At 55.5% G+C, this 18,719-nt stretch overlaps 1 protein-coding gene across 20 annotated transcripts in view; it reads right to left on the bottom strand.

The window, feature by feature from the left end:
* Positions 1–17: 17 nt before the first annotated feature.
* MED15 (mediator complex subunit 15) overlaps positions 18–18,719 on the bottom strand; it is a 93,058-nt gene continuing 74,356 nt past the window's right edge. For 11 of the 20 annotated variants that reach the window (XM_063603212.1, XM_063603213.1, XM_034952252.3 and 8 more), the window contains 10 exons: positions 12,429–12,548; positions 4,915–5,051; positions 4,695–4,822; positions 4,369–4,503; positions 4,223–4,286; positions 3,191–3,257; positions 2,611–2,771; positions 2,359–2,525; positions 1,800–1,898; positions 18–1,072 (listed from right to left, as the gene is read on the bottom strand). In XM_063603212.1, the coding sequence (XP_063459282.1) occupies positions 936–1,072; positions 1,800–1,898; positions 2,359–2,525; positions 2,611–2,771; positions 3,191–3,257; positions 4,223–4,286; positions 4,369–4,503; positions 4,695–4,822; positions 4,915–5,051; positions 12,429–12,548 (1,215 nt within the window). In that variant the 3' untranslated portion in view covers positions 18–935. The remainder of the gene's footprint in view (positions 1,073–1,799; positions 1,899–2,358; positions 2,526–2,610; positions 2,772–3,190; positions 3,258–4,222; positions 4,287–4,368; positions 4,504–4,694; positions 4,823–4,914; positions 5,052–12,428; positions 12,549–18,719) is intronic. The other 9 variants (XM_063603222.1, XM_063603217.1, XM_063603218.1 and 6 more) reach the window with 1 other exon arrangement.

Genomic DNA, 18,719 nt, shown 5'->3' with positions numbered 1-18,719 from the left:
GTGATGAACAACTGACAAACACAGGAATAATAAATTTATTATAATCACAGATGGTGGGGTAGTGCACATAAAAAGGGGGGACCTCTTCTCACCAGAGGGTGCTGGCCGGTGCCCAGAGTGGCAGGCAACATAGGGAGGCGCTCCCTGCATGGCCCGGCCCGCTGCCAGGCCCGCTGTCTCTGGGTGGCTCAGTGTGTGGTGCTCTGAGGACACGGGTCCTGAGGGCCTTGCTCTTCATCCTTCACAGTGGGGACACGGCCCTCATGCCAGCGGCACAGGGGTGCCGGCAGCAGGATCCCCGACGCCCCTGCTCCCTGGGTGCCCCACGGTGCTCAGCAGGAATGCCGTGAGGGCTGAGGCCCAGCTGGTGGCGGGGAGCCAGCAGCACCTATGGGCCAGCCCTCCCTCCAAAAGGCAGCCTGTGCCCTGGACTTGCGGGCTTCCTCGGGGGGTGCTCCACCTACCCAAAGCAGCGTAGCCTGAACCCAAAACTGTGACCAGAGAATCCCATGTGTGTTTTAAGGGTTTCCTATGTCCTCTGTGTTCTCCTATAGGAACGAGTAGGGGTGTGTCTAGCACACACGAGACGCTCTAACAACACCCTGAGTGCACCCTCACGCTGCTGAGATGGACCTGGACCGTGGACAGGCCACGGTGAGAGCAGCCCGAGGATGGCATCTGGCTCCTGGGAGGAAGTCACATGGAGGGCCTTCTCTAAGAAGTCGGCCAATGGCCCCCAACAACCCGCTCCACTGCGCCTATCCCAGTTCTGTACAGCTGTGGGATTTCGTTTGGCAGGTCCCCAAGGCAGAAGATAAAAGCAGGAAAGCTAACCTAACCCCAGGCTCTCTAAGGAAGCCAACACCTAGAAGTGTCTGACAGGAGGCGTGTGTCCTTGGCCCCGATGAGGCTGCGGGCCATCCCTGCAGTCTTGGCTAGGCGGCTGAGAGGCAGGCCTGGTGGACGCTCTGGGCCCAGGTGTTGAGCAAGGCGGTGACCGAGTGCTTGTCCGGGAGCTGCAGCAGCCTGGAGGTCATGCAGCGGTGCACCGACTGGAGAAAGGGGTTGGCGTCTGCAACAGAGCAGTGGGCGTGAACCTAAGGCGGCCGGCGCTGCGCTCGCTCCTGGCACACCCGGCAGTGCTCTGGGAAGGGGTAGCCCCAGGCGCGGGCCGAAGCACCAGGAGGTGATGTGTCCTGCACGCTGCCCGGCCTTTGGGCTCTCCTCCCAGAGCCTCTTCGTCAGTGAGAACCAAATCTGAACAGGATCTTGGGCTCTGCCTCTAACAACCTTGGGGACCCAGCCTGGCTCTACTGTGTGCCAGCTCTGCTGTGTGCCAGCTCTGGGCTCAGGGAGACTGCCCCCTGCCACCGTGGTTCTCTCTGGAGCCACAGCACCCAGATTGGGCCCTGTGTGCCCAAGCTACCAGTGGAACCCGGCAGCCCTGCCAAGGTAGTGGCCTCTGGGAAGCTAGTGGCCTCTGGGAAGAGCAGGGACTGTCCCTGAGCCATGGGCTTACTCACCCCTCACCCACTGAACACAACCACCCTGGACAGCTGACGTGACACAAGTTGAAGAGGCGAAGGGACACAGTGGGAGCAGAGACCCTTTTCTCTCAGGCGACCACTGGAAAACCCGCTCCTGTCTGTGCAGGAGGAGCCAGAAGAGGGGAGGGAGGGGCCTGAGCTGGGGAGGGGCAGGAGCGCACAGAGGCTGTCCCTGCTGCAGTGGAAGCCTGGTTTTCCACAATGACCCCTGCTTGCCCTGGGTCCCCAGACAGCTCCTCTGGGTCTACCCACCATACTGCCACTGCCGGTCTATCCACAGCGGGCTTTGGGCAGGATAGTCAGCGGGGACACTGAGCTCCAGTGGTGGCACACTTGGGAGGTCCTTGTCATCTGCAACACAGAAGGCTCTATCTGTGACCTGGACAAGCCCCGGCCTGCCCTGCCTCACAGCCCTGCTCTGGAACAGGACTCCACACCCTGGGAGGTTCTGGTGAAGCTTGTGGCAAAGCCTGGAGGAGGTCTCTCTGACTCTCAGATTTCCAAACGTGAAGGCTGGAGTGCTCTGCATTGATGGGTGCCCAGAGGTCCTGCCTACCACCTCCTTAGGGCCCAGGCAAGCAAAGCCACATCTGTGTTGGGGAGGTGAGAGTGTGCGGGCTCTGGCAGTGGGGACTGAGGCATGGCCAGGCTGTCTGGAGCCCGGTGTGTGTGAGGATAGAGCAGACAGCCTGGCGGGGCGTGAACACAGGGTGGGTTCTGGGCGCTGTGCCATCTGGCTTGGATGGCAGAGTCCTGGGGCTGCGGTCAGGGCCTGCTTTCCCACACCAGTCCTGGCCCTCTGGACACTCACCCAGCTTGCAGATCAGGTGGACAGTGCCATTGTTGCTGCAGTGAGAAGGGTCCAGGTTTACCAGGAACTTGGGGTCCAGCCTGGCCACCTCACCCTGGAGCACACTGGGGATGCTCTGCCGCTCATCATCCTCAAGCCTGCGCTTCCGGGTGCACACCACTGGGGCCCTGGGGAGGCGGCATGGTGACCACACCTGGCACACGCGGCCCAGGGCTGGCCGCCCTCCGCAAAGCCCAGCCCAGCTGGACATACGTGATGGGTGGGCCGTGAATGGCGGTCATGGCTGGAACGAATGTGCGGTACAGGGAATGGTTGAAGACAGGTGAGCGGATGTTGGCCAGGACGGCATCCAGGAGCGGCTGGCATAGGTACTGCTGTTTGGTCGGTGGCACCGGGGGCGGTGGGGGAGTGGGCTGGAGACAGGATGGGCACGGTCAGCAGCCCGGGACCCGAGGGTTCCCCATTTAGGGGGCCTTCACACCCCAGGCCCGTGGTCACTCACAGTCATATTCCCGAGGCCTCTCTCACAGCCTCCACCCTGGTGCAGACAATGTTGGCTGATCCTGGGAATAATCCCCCACCCCCACAGCCTATCCTCCCTACAGTCCCTGCCTCCTCTGAAATGGGTGAAGGAGGCACCCACGGGGGCCGTAGACAGAGGGTGACTTCTCCCATGTTCCCACCCAGCACAGCAGACCTGGCCAGGAAGCCTCGTGGGCAGGGTCCAAGGTCAGGCCCGGCCCCCGCCCAGATGCCCTGACCTTGAAGGCCCTCTCAGCGGCGCTCCCAGGAGAGCCCTGGTTCCCCTAGGGGTGTCTGGCATCCCACTCACCACCGCCATGTCATTCTTGAGTTTCTCCAGGGCGATCTCACACTTTTGCAAGGTCTTCAGGGGACACCTGCAGAGAGAGAGGACTTGGGCTGAAAGAGTGGAAGACATGGCAGTTCTCAGGCTCAGGATCCCAACTACTGCCACTGGGCCTCGGCCATCAGAAACCTCTGCAGGAGCTCCTACCAGTTGACCAGCTGTTCCCAGACCCAGAGTTGAAGGCAGGCAGCCCTCAACCCCGGGAGCTGCTTGTCCCTGGTTGGCAGAGTGAGGTGATGGGTCAAGAGAAGGGACAGTGGCCAGGCCCCTGATCAGGCTGTGAATGCCTCATTGTCATGTAGGCCAGTCCCTGCCCCGCTCATCCCTATAACCCTAACAAAGGATCAACCCATGAAGACCTGGAGGACCACCCAATAGTGACTGGCATTCTATCCAGACAAGCAGAACAGAGAGACCCTTCTAGACAGGGGTTGGGGGATAGCCTGAGTTGAGGTGAAAGGGAGGTATATGCCAATGCCCATGCAGTTTGGAGGTACTGCCCGAGCTCTGATCCTCACAGCAGCCTGTGGCCAGCAGCCCTGCCTTCCACCTGCTTCTCACCAGCGCCACCTTGTTTCATTTTCATGACAACACACGTGGGCTACAAATGGGGTAACTGAGATGCAGTCGCCTGCCCATGGTCACCAGCAAGTCAGGGGCAGAACTCCAGGTCAGGCTCAGGCCCATCTGGGCCAGCTGATGGTCAGGCCACTGCAAGCTGGGCCCCTGGCTGCTGGCTGGATGAGGTCTGGCTGTGATGGCCCAGCATGAGGGCCACAGCAGCAGCCAGGAATAGGGCAAAGGCTGGGCATGGGCCAAGATGAAGCCTGGGCTTGAAGCCCCAGCACACACCAGAGTGGAGCCTTGGAGGCCTCTGGCCAGGGTCCAAAGAGCTGCCTGGTGCCTTTGTTAAACCCACATCATCACCAAGTGCCCATCCATGGCTGGGCTATCTGTGCCCTTGTGGACCCTCCGTGGGCTGTGGGCAAAGCTCACCGCTTCGAGGGGTCTGTCAGAATGTCCAGAAGGCTCTTCATCTTACTCAGGTCCTTTTTTCTGTCTGGGACAGAAGAGGGTACACACTAAGACACAAGCCTGGCGGTGTCCCCAGGGTGCAGGCCCCTGCCCTGGCTGCAGCCTACCTTCGTTCTTGTCGATCTTGTTGATCATGCGGCGCAGGGGCTCGATGTACTTCGACAGCTGCTTCAGCTTGTCCAGGTACTGCTGCTCCTCAGCCTGGCTGGAGCCAGCTGGGCTCATGACAGAGCTGGGGTTCACTGCAGGACACAGGCGGGTGAGGCCACAGCCCTCGACCCTCGGGTGGGGAACTTGAGCTCTGAGGGCCCCAGAGCTCGCACACCCAGTATGAGCTGAGGCCTCATAAAGGTGAGGGGTGACCTTAGCACCTCAACCCACCAGGCTGAGTACAGGTCACACGACGGGGCCGTGGACCCCAGGCCCAACTTACCAGGTGTGTTTAAAGGTCCAGGTGAGGGGACACTGAAGTTCTGTGGGGTCCGCGCCGTCACTGGGCTCTGGGAGGGCTGCGGTGAGGGGCTGGGCAGGAAGCTACTGGGAGACGGGGCAGGGCCAGAGCTGCAGCCAAGCGAGAGAAACATGTGAGCCGGGGTCCAGGCAGGGCCAGCCTCGAGGGCCAGGTGGGGAGGGGCACCCCAGGCCAGGCCTACCTGACGTTGGAGTTGGGCTGTGAGCTGGGCTGGCCGGGCTGCGGGGACGGCTGGGGGGGAGGGGGCATCGACTGCGGGGTCTGCACCTGCTGGCCCGGTGACGGCGAGGACAGCATGGGGAGGCTGCTCTGGCTGACCTGGAAGTGGAGGGGCTCAGCCGGCGCGCTGCCACACGCCCGCCCGCCTGCCTCCACACCACCTGCCCACCGCACGCATAGGCCCATCCTCCCGCACAGCCTCACCACACACCTGTGTCTTCATCCAAATGCCACCTGGACATACACACTGGCACACTCCCCCAGCCTGGCACACAGCATGAGGTGACCAAGGGGCTGGCAGGGGGGGCCCAGGCAGGGCAGCCCTTGCTCCTTGGCCAGGGACCCACAGGGACACAGGCTTTGAGGGCTGTGTCGTGGGAGTGTGAGGAAAAGGGCAGTCTGGGAGGCAATGCCCTTGGCTGGCACTAGCCTGGCCTTCCCTGACACGCCTGCCTGTCCTGTGACATGCTCCTCTGTGGGTTGGTGAGGACCCTACTCTGCTGACCAGTGGGACCGTCTTCCCACATGCTTCCACAAGCCCCCGCAGCCCCCAGGCTGACTGCACCAAGGACAAGCCTGGTGGCTACAGCCATCTGTTGTGGTTAACACATGCTGCTGCAGGGCTGGTCCCAGGCTGTCCCACCTGGACCTGCTTAATTGGAGTGAGGTGGCCCAGGGAGCCACACACACACCCATGGTGGCACTTGCATCGGCCCACACCAGCGCCCCTGGGAGAGGCGAGCTACTCAGTGTCAGACACCTGGGCCCAGAGCCTGGTTCTGCCATGCAGGTGTGCACCTGAGTCCTCTGAGGCCCTGTGTGTATGCAGAGCAAGGCTGTTGCTCTGCTCCCCAGGCCTTGCTGGCCACGACACAAATAAGATCAATCACCCCAGTGTCTGCACCAGGGACACCACTGTCTTCATCCGTAAACTCTAGGGATGAAACCACACCACCCAGGCATCAGGGATAAGCATATGTGAAACACCCACACCTTCCTGGGGTGGAGCACAGATGGCGGCTTTGATGGGGAGGACAGCTGCCTGCCAGCCCTGGGCGTCTGGCCTCCCCTAGAGGGACTCTCAGCAAAGAGGGATGCCTTGTCACACTGGGGGAACCCTGAAGGCCCTGCTACATTTCCCACACCCTAGTCAACCCCCTGCATGCCAAGCATCCCCTCACAAGTCTGCCTAAGAGCCAGGCCCCTGGACCATCCATTTCTGTAGACCAACTCAGTGCTTCTCCTGGGGCACTCTGGCCATGAATGTCTGTCTCGGGCCACGGCTCACACCACCCCCCAAGCACCTCCACCACAGTGCTGTGAGTACTGGGATAGGACAGCTGCTTTCTAAGCTCCTTAAATTGGGGACCAGGCCCAGAGCCCACAAACAGAATGCTGCCCTCCTCACCACCCCACCAGGCAGCAGAGGGCAGGGTGGCACTGCCCTTTCAGCGCCACGTGGACCAAGCTCCTGGAGCGAAATGCTCTTTCTGTCCTGCCTGTTCCATGGGCTGTGCCTGACAGTGCTGCAAGGGATGCTGGGTGCAGGCCATTCCTGAACCACGTGTGCTGGGAGACCAGGGGGTGGGGGGCTAAGGCACAGAGCGTGACCACAACAGGGCACTTCCAGCACAGCTGGGTCAGAGGTCCCTATCCAAAGCCACTGGCACAGTGGAACATCAACCGATGGAATGGACTATTCCCACTGCTTTGTGGTCAAGACACCTCTGCCTGGGAGAGGAGGGACAGAGTGCAGGAGCCCCAGCCTCGGCCTGCCGGGCCTCATCACTCTACCTAATGGAGCAAAATGGCTCGCGGTGATTCTCGCAAAGGTTAGCAAGGTCAGAAACAGGGACTGATGTGACTTCATTTGCTAAATGCTGAGTTGAACAAGTACAGAGATTTCTCCCACCAAAGTCCTGTGCATTCACGGTGCTGGGGTGCACAGAGCCCTAGCTGAAGGGGAGTAAGGGCATGTCCCAGACACCGGAACACATGTTCTAGACTTATCCAGGTGTCAACAAAATCCCAAGGCCAGAAAATTCCATACAGAGAACCACAGACGGCACCGAGGAGTGGGAAGCAAAGACTCTGGGCCCATGCTCAGCCCAACTCTGCCTTTTCTGACCCATGCTTGACTTGCTGCTACTCTCTACCTGCACCCCAGAAAGCTGTCTCACAAGCTCACCTCTCTTCCTGCTTGAAGGTCAGGGCCCCTCCCCTTGCCTCTACCTGACTGCCTCTTCCAGAGAGGCGCCTGTGCCTGAGCAGCTGTCCCTTCTAGAAGATGGTCAGCTCTTTTCTGTGGCCTAAAGCTCAGCGCTTCTCTGAGGAGCAAGGCAGCTGCAGGCTGGGCAGAGGCTGCCAAGCAGGGAAGGCCACCACACAGCCCTCATTGCCACTCAAGAGTTCTCATCTGCTCTTGAACCTCAGGAAGCCCGGCACCCACTTTGGCCCTGAAGCGGCAATCTCACCAGCCACGCCCGTGGGGCCTCCAAGCACCCACCCAGAACTTAGGTCTATCTCAGTTCTTCAGCTGCCCCAGGTCAGGGCAGCTGGTGGCCAGCAGAGCCTACAGGATGGGAGACAGGGAGATTTCTAGTGGGAAGAAAAACAAACGAAGGGCACCCTTTCATTTCCAAGAGCACAAGAGCAGAAAGCCAGGCCCTGTGCCCAGGTGTCAGTGGTGGACAGTCCAAGTCCAGCACCTGGGATGAGAAGCAGGCCCCCAAAGACTCATCTGAAGACACAACTGGCTCTAGGGAGGCAGCCAGAGAGGTCGGGCGCCGGTGTGTCACAGCTAGCAAAGGCCCCAGGACAAGAATGTCACACATCCTAGGGAAGGAGTTTCTGAGTGCACACCACCTGTCACCTGTGTGTCACAGGTTGGGAACAGGGAGCTCAGAGGGAAGTGACTTGCTCAAGGTCATCCTAGTGATGAAGGGAGCTCAGGCACGTTAAACATCAACACCCCAGCAACACCACCACCCCAGCAACAATGGCCTGAACTGCATTTCTGGGAAAGGGACCCACACAGCAGCCTGGAGCTGAAGGCAGGTGGACACCGAGTGGGCCAGAGAGGAGGTGGGAGGGCAGAAAGGCTGGTCCAGGGAGCTCCATCCCACAGAGGAACCCTCAGGCAAGGCTGGCGGCACTGCGCGCTCCCCACCCCCGCCCCCACATACTGGGAACCGTTCCTTGCTCCTGGCTCCGGCACTCAGTGTGTCCCCTGGAGGCACTCCCCAGGGTGCACTGGAACACGGGTCTCACCCTGGCAGCTGGCAGCCAGCAGAGCCCAGAGGATGGGAGGCAGGGAGACTTCTAGTGGGAAGAAAAACAAATGAAGGGCACCCATTCATTTCCAAGAGCACGAGAGCAGGAAGCCAGGCCCTGTGCCCAGATGTCAGTGGTAGGCAGTCCAAGTCCAGCACCTGGGATGAGAAGCAGCCCCTGCAAAGACTCATCCAAAGACAGGCTCTAGGCTCTAGGGAGGCAGCCAGAGAGGCGAGAAAGAAACCTCCCAGTCCTTGGGCTCATGTCAGGTCTGGGATTGGAGCAGGGAACAGGGAGGCAACAGTGCCTCTCTAGTCAAAGGACAAGCCCCTAGTGAGAAAGACACTGCCTGCTTACATCTGCCAAGGGAGGATTGTGGCATGGGCCATGCCACCCCCTGGGCCCCTGTGCTGAGCACTGTGTCCAGAATGCACCCAGCACAGAATCCTGCTTGACCTGGTAGCCTGAGTCCGTGAGGCATGCCCACCGTAACAGGAAGATGCAGCCATGAGCCGTCAAGACAGAGGGAGGGGGCCTGGGCCCTGCCCTCTGGAGAAGAGCCCATGGGGCACGTACATTCCCACTCTTTCAGCTCCACCTGTTTTCTTGGACCTAATTTGTTGCCACAAGGAAAGAGCAAGAGCAAATGGGCAGTGTAGTCTCCAGACTGTGTCCTGCTGACTGCTGAGGGCAAGTGGCTGGAGGGACAGTGGCCACAGAGTGGCCATCTGGACACACTGGAGACAGCAGGTTCTGGCCTCTGAGAGCTCAGATGGGACACAGTGGGGCAATTCCTGGTGAGATCAACAGATACGTTCCTGAGATAAGCTCTCTTTTTCTCGGAAGGGACTGGATTGAAAGATACTGACACAAAAGCAGAGGCACACCTCTGGAGCCACCTGGTGTGGTCAGGTGAATGCCCTTGGTACACGGGGCCCAGCATGCCTCACGTCCCCAAGGCTGGCCCACAGCCAGGTGTGGGAGACTGTACCAAGAGCCTGGTACTGCAGCCCGACGTAGAGGGCTGAGCTGGGGGAGGGCCCTCTGTGGGGGAAGGCCAGGACCAGAGAGGGCTGCAGAGCAGCTGCCTGGGCAGTAGGGAGGCTTCCACTCCAGGGTGTCCCTCTATTCGCTTTTCTCCCTCCCTCAACTCCTTCCAGTTTCCTTTCTTGCAGGTAACAAGCATGAACAAACCTGCTTTAAAAACACAGTACAAGGCTGGGCGCAGTGGTTCACACCTGTAATCTCAACACTTTTGGAGACCGAGGCGGGCGGATCACCTAAGGTTAGGAGTTCAAGACCAGCCTGGCCAACATGGTGAAACCCCATCTCTACTAAAAATACAAAAATTAGCCAGATGTGGTGGCAGGCGCCTGTAGTCCCAGCTACTCGAGAGGCTGAGGCAGGAGAATCGCTTGAAGCTGGGAGGTGGAGGTTGCAGTGAGCCAAGAGTGCGCCATTGCACTCCTGCCTGGGGGACAAGTGCGAGACTCTGTCTCAAAAAAAGAAAAACAAACAGTAACAATGACAACAAAATAACAGAACAAAACCAGAACCTTGCCCCAGTTCTGTGCCTTCCTTCCTCTTTCCATAAATCCTGTGGCTTTTGTCTACTGCCGGGACAAGGAATACTTTCTAAATGCTGCCGCATTTGTCCTCAGTGAACAACCCCAAAGGTTCAGGGGTGTGCCTCTCACTGCCAGTGCGAATGGGCGGAACCTGGTGATTAAATCTGTGTGCAGTTAGCCAGCATCTTCCCATGAGAGTGCTCTCACCCCACACAGTGCAATGAGGACAAACCAGAATTCTCCATGGCATTTATTCCAAGGCAATGACTTTTTCAGCTTCATCATATATTTCTCTGTCCTTCCTCTGCTCCACCTTACCTCCTTGCCTTTGGGGGTTGGAAGCTTCTAGAGAGAGAGAGACCTATTAGCTGGCATAACTCAGGGCAGACTTAATCTAAGGGCCAGGGAAGGCTGGGGAGGGAAAGACTGAGTGGGTTTGGGAACTGGTGGGAAGGAGGGAGGGAGGGGGGGAGGGGCTGCCTGTGAGAAGTCTAGGTGGAAACACCAGCAGCTGGGTGTGGGGAGTGGCCAGCCCACAACAGAGTATGGGCAAGCCAAAGCCCAGGACAGAGCCTGGTCTTGTGGGGGCATGGAGGGAGCCCACCCAGGAGTGCCCAGTAAACAAGAAGGAGAAGCCAGGTCATCAGCCCAGCAGGAAGGGGAGTGAGGAGTTTCCAGAAGAATCCTGCTGAGAGGCCAAGGCATAAGGGTTTCACTTGAGCCCTTGATCCTGACTTGGTGGCTCCCTGGGGGCACTCTCAGTCTGTAAAAGGGGCTAAATGCTCAAACTATGACCTGCTACAACAAGAAACAGTGAGGCTCTGTACACAAAGAGCTTAGCTCAAGGCCTGGCACATATCGCACACTGAAAACATTGGGGACTTTTTGTGTTTATAAAAATCAGTCCTACATGCTGCTACTAAAGTCATTCCTCCACATACAGCAACCCAACCTGATTCTGTGAACCCAGTGGATACTGTGCCAGAGGCTATGGGAAAGGAGGAGAAGCAGTTTTAGCAGACAAGAGTGCAGAACCCAAAGGGGTCTAGTCAAGGAGACACCAGCAGCATGTGAGCAGGTCGTGGAACTCACAGCCTCCAGGCCATGGGGAACTGCACCCTGGCTTCTGCCCACACTGGCCTCCTTTCCACCACAGCCACACAACCTACTTCCTGACCCCCAACTTCCGCTCCTCTGGAGAGCTCTTTCACCAAAGCCTTTCTACCAGCAGATTCCAGGCACTTCCTCCCGCTGTAATTCAACAACTACTCAAAAGGAAGTCCCTGCCAAAGAAACTAAGTTCCAGTCAGTAACTATGTGAATGGCACATCTGGGGTAACCCAGGGGGTTAGTATGCAGAGAAGGCAAAAGCTAAACATGCCCCAGTGGGGGCCCAGGCCACTTTCTTGGCAGTGTGTGGCACCAGGCTTGGGGCCACATGGACCAAGGGCCATCCTGGCTTAGCCTCCACTTCTTCCTGTGTAGAACAGAGCTGCAGAGACGCCACTGCACAAGCCAGGGTGGTGGCAGTGCCTGCACCTGGGCGTTCAGGGATGGACAGGGACCACTGTCTGCTAGGATTATAGAGGCATTTCCCCTAAAACAGAAACTGAATTGTAAAGTTCTTTTGGCAAATTTGAGGTTTTCACGACAAACCCACTAAAATGGAAAGCCTGTATGATGATTCAGCATAATTTTATTCTCAGAATCTTAGCACAGTGCCTGGCACACAGAATGCATGTGGTAACTATTTGTTAAAAAAATGACTATGCCATGGAGTAATTCCAAATTTCATACAATAAAAGAACCCGGGAATTCCTGTCTCTGAAAAGCATAATGTACACAGAAGTCTACCTCTACCTAGAAAGGGGATCTGTGTTACAAATTACACACTCTACACATCAAACTCTACAACAGCATGGCCCAATACCACTTTGGCCACATTGGCCACATTCTGGAGTCTGTGCTGTCCACTGCAGCAGCCACTAGCTTCCCTGTGGGCAAATGAGGGCTTAAAATTTATTTGGTGCGACTGAAGAACTGCATTTTTTCATTTTATTTAATTTTAGTTGACTTTTAGGTTTTTTTTTCTGTTTTTAAAATATATATACATTTATATATATTTTTTCCATTAAAAAATGTATATAATTAATTGGAGATAGTATGTCACTATGTGAACCAGGCTGGTCTCAAACTCCTGGCCTCAAGTGATCCTCCCATCTCGGCCTCCTGAGGTGTTGAGATTATAGCCATGAGCCCCTGTGCCCGGCCTAATTTTAGTCAATTTAAATGTAAACAGCCACACATGCTTAGTGGCTACACTATTAGATAGCACAACTCTAGAAAGCAAAACTTTTGCTTAGCTTCTGTTTTATTTTTACCATGAAAATGCGTACAGTATACCTATTTTAAGCTGAAAAGACCCAGATATTTATTCATATCTTCTCAACAAGCACAAGCTGGGCATGGCTTCATTTAAAAAAAAAAAAAAAAAAAAAAGGGACTGTGGGTTTGGCACTCTGAAAGCCACCATAAAAGAAGTCACCGGCGATGATAATGACAGGTGCGCTTTACAAAGGCGCTCAGAGGACGCCCCGAGCTCCCAGCCGTGCCCTGGGCGCTGCCCCGTAAATACCTGTGCCATGGGCTGTCTGCCCAAAGGGATGGAGCTTGACGGGATGGCGGACACAGCGGTGGTAGGCGGGAACCGGGCTCTTATGTGCATCCCACCTTGGGCCAAGGCTTCCGTGATCATCTTTGAGGACAGAGGGACAACAGACAAGGTGATCGCAACAAAGAAACTCAGTGCCTGGGCAGGTGGAGAGGGCACGTGTAGCCTCTGCAAGAAGGAGCACCAGGGCAAGGAAACCTTGGGCAGCTCGGGGCAGCCTGGGAGGGGAGGCCACCCACATGTTCAAGCCCACAGCACCTCCAGGTCTGTCTGGGCATTGGGAATCTAGAAGATTTGCCAAGAATGCTGCTTCCAGACCTTTCTGTTCTACTGGCTGCTCTCCTGCACTGGCGTCTTCAACACACTTCTGAACACACCTCGCTAACAGATCAGAATCCTATAGCCCACAGAACCATCAGAGCCAGACCTTGAGGGCCTGAGCTGGTGTTTCTGGAGACCAGGCTCCTGGGGACAGATGTCAAGAGTACATTCCACCAAAGCCTGTGATGAGAACACTCGACTCCCACTGAACCATGAGCTCAGTTAAGCCTGCTCACAGCATCCTTCCTTCTCAGTGGCACACCTCTTACAGCCCGAACCCAAATCATCCTCCTTTCCTCCTCCAGGCCTGAGGCTGATGGTCCTGGTATCTATCGAGGAACTGGTTTTCTTTCATAATAAAAATGGGCAAAGGTGAGCAAGAGAAGCCTGGGGGGACTGCTTGGCAGGCCTCCGCCCTGACGAGGAAGTTCATCTCCACAGGGATGCGAGTCAGGAACTCCAGCATGAGCCAGGACCATTCCCCTCATCAATGGACACTTCTTGAACTACAAAGGCAGCAGGACAGCTGAGCACTGTTGTGGGCCCGGGCCCGACCACTCTTGCTCTGGGTTCTGAGTTAGGGGTAGAGCCCGAGTCTCGTCCCTGGAGAGCAGGGCCTACAGGCACTTAGGACGGTAACAAACTAGAACAAAACACGCCAGGCTCAGAAAGAAAGGAGGACTGATCCACAGAAAAACAACACATCTCATGGTGGGAGGCTGTGCTCTGGGTCCCAAGCTCCAGGAGGTGCTGCCAGCCTTCGGTGCAGGCAGCGACGGGTGCCAGTAACAGAGCCCCAGCAGGAGAGTGGCTGCAGGGAGACCCGTGGCCTCACACACACGGCCCACATTCACAATCCTGGGCACACACAGGAGGCGCCAGAAGCCGGGGTGACACGGCATGGCAGACGCCGACCAGAAGCTCACTCGTTCCTCCTGCAGCCAGAGCAACAGATGAACCGACCGGGGGGAGACACGAAGGAGCGACCCCAGTGGGTGAGAGTCGATTTACCACCACCTGCGGCACTTCGGAGGAGCCCGTCTGAGAGTGCAGCAGGGCTCAACGGCACTCGTTCCACAAGGGAGAAAAGCCTGGAAGTAAGTCAGATGGTATGAGAGAAGCAAACTTTTTTCCAGGAAGAGAAAAACAAACAAAAAAACACAAGGAATGCAAAGCTTAAGTCTAATGTACTGCTGACTGATGTTCTTATAACTGAGAACTGATAAGGAAAGCCCAATTTCTTTCAACCCAAACGCACCAGTTATGTTTACTGGATCAGATGAGCCAGGCAGCTATCAACATTTCACTACTTCCCAACACACATCTACCCAGAGAGGAATCCAAAAAACCTCTCCCCCACCCCCAGGTCTGACTCTCCCTACTGCAGTCACTGTGCAGAAGGGTCCAGCAAAAAGAGAGAGGGTCCTCCAGGGTGGCCAAGGCTTCAGTACAGTAGCTGTGAATCAGCAATGCCACATACATGTCCATAATGGGAGTCTGTCTTGGATAATTCTTTGTGACTTGTAAATTAGAGTTTGGTTTTCACATACTAAAAGAATAGAAAGTTAAACGACAAAGGTATAGGGACTGTTTGAAAATGAGATGCATGGCCAGGCACAATGGCTTACGCCTGTAATTCCAGCACTTTGGGAGGCCAAAGCGGGCACATCTCTTAAGGCGAGGAGTTCAAGACCAGCCTGGCCAACATGACGAAACCCCGTCTCTACTAAAAATACAAAATTAGCCAGGCATGGTGGCACATGCCTGTAATCCCAGGTACTTGGGAGGCTCAGGCAGGAGAATCCCTTGAACCCAGGAGGTGGAGACTGCAGTGAGCTGAGACTGTACCATTGCACTCCAGCCTGGGTGACAGAGCAAGAGACTCTGTCTTTAAAAAAAAAAAAAAAGAAAATGAGATGCATTCTGTCCTGTTTCTTGCTTTTTTAAAGAGACAAGAGTTTTGCTCTGTCTCCCAGGCTAGAGTGTAATGCTGTCATCACAGCTCACTGCAGCCTCAAACCCCTGGGCTTGCGCGATCCTCCCAACTCGGCCTCCCGAGTAGCAGGGACTGCAGACACGCACCACTCCGCCCAGCTAACTTTTTATTTTTATTTTTTTGTAGAGACAGGGTCTCGCTGTGTTGTCCAGGATAGTTTTGAACTCCTGGTCTCAAGTGATCCTCTCACCTTGGCTTCCCAAAACGTTGGGATTACAGGCATGAGCCACTGTGCCTGGCATGTCTTGGTTTTATAGGGGAGAAAAAGAAGTCTGCTGTGTCCTGCTAAATCCCCTTGTGGGTGACATTGCCCTTCTCAGCTACATAAATAACACTGGAAAGAGAACCAGGTGTGCACAGCACAAGGCTGAGCAATTTTTCTAGAATACTCAGTCCCAGGCTACCCTTTACCACATCCAACACCACAGTACTGCAAGGGCCTGACAGGGCGCCTCTCTTCGGCTCTAAGATGGGCTTGAGAGACAGGGCATGGAGGGCTGCCTGCATGGGGGCCCCCAATCCCAGAATTTCATTCATGAACTCAAGAGGCCTGTTTCCGCAGCACGCGGCAGCTCATACATACAAAGCTGCAACACGTGGTCACCACGTCCTGATGTCCACTGTGTGAACAACACAAGGGGAGCTCCAATCTGCATCTCTGACCTCCTGGTTAGATGGTGGCTGATCAGATCTGAAGGCCCTCAAAGTGAACCATTCACTCACCTCCATCAGCTCCAGGAACAATCTAGGAACAATCTAAGACATCAAGATATGTGTCACTGGTAATAGCAAAAAATCGGAAATTATTACAAGGTCCAAGAACAAGATGGTAACTGAGGATGGCAAGAGACATTCACAGAGGGGTACGACAAGAGTCCCTTGGCGCTGACCAGGGCTTTCTAATTAAAGGAGGACATTTCATCCTCTATTGATGTGGAAGATGCTGCACAAAAAACCCCAGGATAGCATGGCCTTGACTATGGGAAAGAACCAGAAAGGACACCAGACCTTCTCTCTCATGGAATGGTTCTCTTACTTCTGTTCCTCTCCACTTTCTGGGTTCTACAGTTACCACACATACTTTTAAAGTTTTTAGATCAGAGTACCGTAGCCTCAGCTGGTCACTGTGCCAATTCAAGTTTCGAAAGAAGATCATGAATCCAGATGGCCCCTCAGAGGGCTTGCTGTGCCCAACCCTCCCCATCCCCCAGCAGGGGGCGCTGCTATTGGTGGAACAAGGCAGTGAGGGTGCCCAATTAGCCCCCAAGAAACTGCACTGCTTGCAACAAGGCAAGACCAAGCTCTGAGAGAAAACCAGCAGAATGCGGGTTACAGAATTTCAAGGTGCCACATCTGGACTGAGAAGCACCTCATAGATACGCCCTACCCACTGCTGGACTTTGAGAAACTACAAGGCTCCTCTGCCACTAGCACTTGGGAATCCCCTGCATGGCAGCACATGGTGCCACAGGGCAGGTGGGCAATGATCCTTAAAACACCAAACTCACTCAGCAACGAACCACAGTGGTAACCACTCTCCATCCTCCTTCCTGTGCCAGTCGGGCGGGGACCTCCACCTGAAACAAGGGGTGGAGAAACCGACAGGAAGACCAGCGGCCCAAGGACAGGCTCAGCATGGGCCATGAGCACACACAGCTGGCATCCTGCTTCTGGACGGTGATGGGATGCCAGCGAGACTGCAGAGCGGACACTTCCTTGAGCTAGAAGCCTAACGAACATACCAGCTGGGCCTGCACCAGCTGAAAACACTGGCTGCTCCATGGCTATTCACTTTCCAAATACCAAGAAATGGAAAGAAAAGGAAAGTTCGGCTGGGCACAGTGGCTCACGCCTGTAATCCCAACACTTAGGGAGGCTGAGGCAGGTGGATCACTTGAAGTCAGGAGCTTAAGACCAGCCTGGCCCATCTCTACTAAAAATACAAGAGGAAAAAAAAAAATTAGCTGGGTATAGTGGCGCATGCCTGTAGTCCCAGCTACTTGGGAGCAAAGGCAGGACAATCACTTGAACCTGGGAGACAGAGGTTGCAGTGAGCCAAGATTGCACCACTGCACTCCAGCCACTCTAGCCTAGGTGAGAGAGCAAGACTCTGTCAAAAAAAAAAAAAAAGAAAGAAAGAAAGAAAGAAAGAAAGAAAAGAAAAGAGAAAAAAGAGAAGAGAAGAGAAGAGAAGAGAAGTTCTAGGCTGGGTGCGATGGCTCATGCCTATAATCCCAGCACTTTGGGAGGCTGAGGCGGGTGAATCACTTGAGGTCAGGAGTTCGAACCAGCCTGGCCAACATGGTGAAACCCTATCGCTACTAAAAATACAAAAATTGGCCAGGTGTGGTGGTGTGCATCTGTAGTCCCAGCTACCTGGGAGGCTGAGGCACAAGGATCGCCTGAACCCAGGAGGCAGAAGTTGCAGTGAGCCGAGATCGCAAAACTGCAATCCAGCCTGGATGACAGAGTGAGACTCTGTCTCAAAAAAAAAAAAAAAAAAAAAAAGACAGAAAGAAATAAAGAAAAGAGCAGTTCTCACTTTCCTGCTGGGCTTGACCTGCGGTATAGAAGTTTCCAGCCAGGCGCGTTGGCTCATGCCTGTAATCTCAGCACTTTGGGAGGCCAAGGCCGGCAGATCACGAGGTCAAGAGATGGAGACCATCCTGGCCAACATGATGAAACCATGTCTCTACTAAAAATACAAAAATTAGCCAGGTGTGATGGCATGCGCCTGTAGTTCCAGCTACTTGGGAACCTGAGGCAGGAGAATCACTTGAACCCGGGAGGCAGAGGTTGCAGTGAGCCAAGATCGTGCCACTGTACTCCAGCCTGGCAACAGAGCAAGACTCCATCTCAAAAAATAAAAAAAGTTTCCAGGAAGTGAGGTCCTGAACAGAGGATCGATGGTCCAAAGAGGCAAAGGTAGCAGCTTCCACTGGGTGGGCAGTCACTATGTGCCACCACTAAGCTGACTCTGAACACACCACGTCCTTCCTCTGCATGAGACCAGGACAAGGGAGCCCCCCAACGAGGCCTGAGGACGTGCCGAGACACACAGGGAGGTGGCAGAGACCTCCAACCTCATCACACGAAGTGGTCAGCCTCCCCCAGCAGTAAGTAAATGTGAGTTCTGTGGTGTGTTTCATACAGGGCTCCACCTAAGTAAGAATGTGACATGGGGACCCTGGCCCCAAGTCATTTGGTGCCATGCCAAGGTAGGATGCTAACCTCAGCTGCAGCCAAATACCTCAGATTCCCTCCTCAGGCAGCTTCCCAGGGACTTAAAAGAGGTAGCAGGCACCATGAAGGACATTATTGAGCACCCCCCAAGCGTGAGATGAAGCCTGCCACGAGGCACTGTGCACCCAGGCGCTGCACCCAGCAGGCCTGCAGAAAACCACAAGGCCAGGTACCCTTAAGACGACAGCAAAGTGCAGGCGCACTGCCAGCTGTGGGCTGGGACCCAGCCACAGTCTTACCACATCAACTAGCACATTCTGACTCTTTCTAAAGCCAACGCCCCTTCCGAGTCAGGACCAACAGTGTTTCCACCATCATGTGAAAAGAGGAAAAACTGAAGCCCCAGACTGTACGTCTCCCCACAAGAAGGAGAGGAGGGGTTATAGGAAAAGGTACAGAAACCCTGGGCCTCCAATCCCAGGACACTAGGAGGCCAGACAAGGCCATCTGCATTCCACTAACACGTGATGACACACAGAGACACACACACATTCCACACATGTGACACACCAGCAAGCTCAGCAATGTGGGAGTGGCACGCTTCTCACCACACAGCGCCGGAGTCCCTGAGTGCAGGCGAGCACCAGGATGCCCTCTCCCACGCTCCTGCTGCATGTGGCTCCCATCTGCTTCCGAGTGTCTAGAAAGCTGCCCTCCACCCTGGTCAGCTCTGTACTCAGACTCTCAAATGGAAG

Source organism: Pan paniscus, chromosome 23 (genome assembly GCF_029289425.2).
Source record: "Pan paniscus chromosome 23, NHGRI_mPanPan1-v2.0_pri, whole genome shotgun sequence".
NCBI lineage: Eukaryota > Metazoa > Chordata > Mammalia > Primates > Hominidae > Pan > Pan paniscus.
The sequence above is the reverse complement of the archived record's forward strand: the minus strand, read 5'-3'. Positions and strand labels throughout refer to the sequence as shown.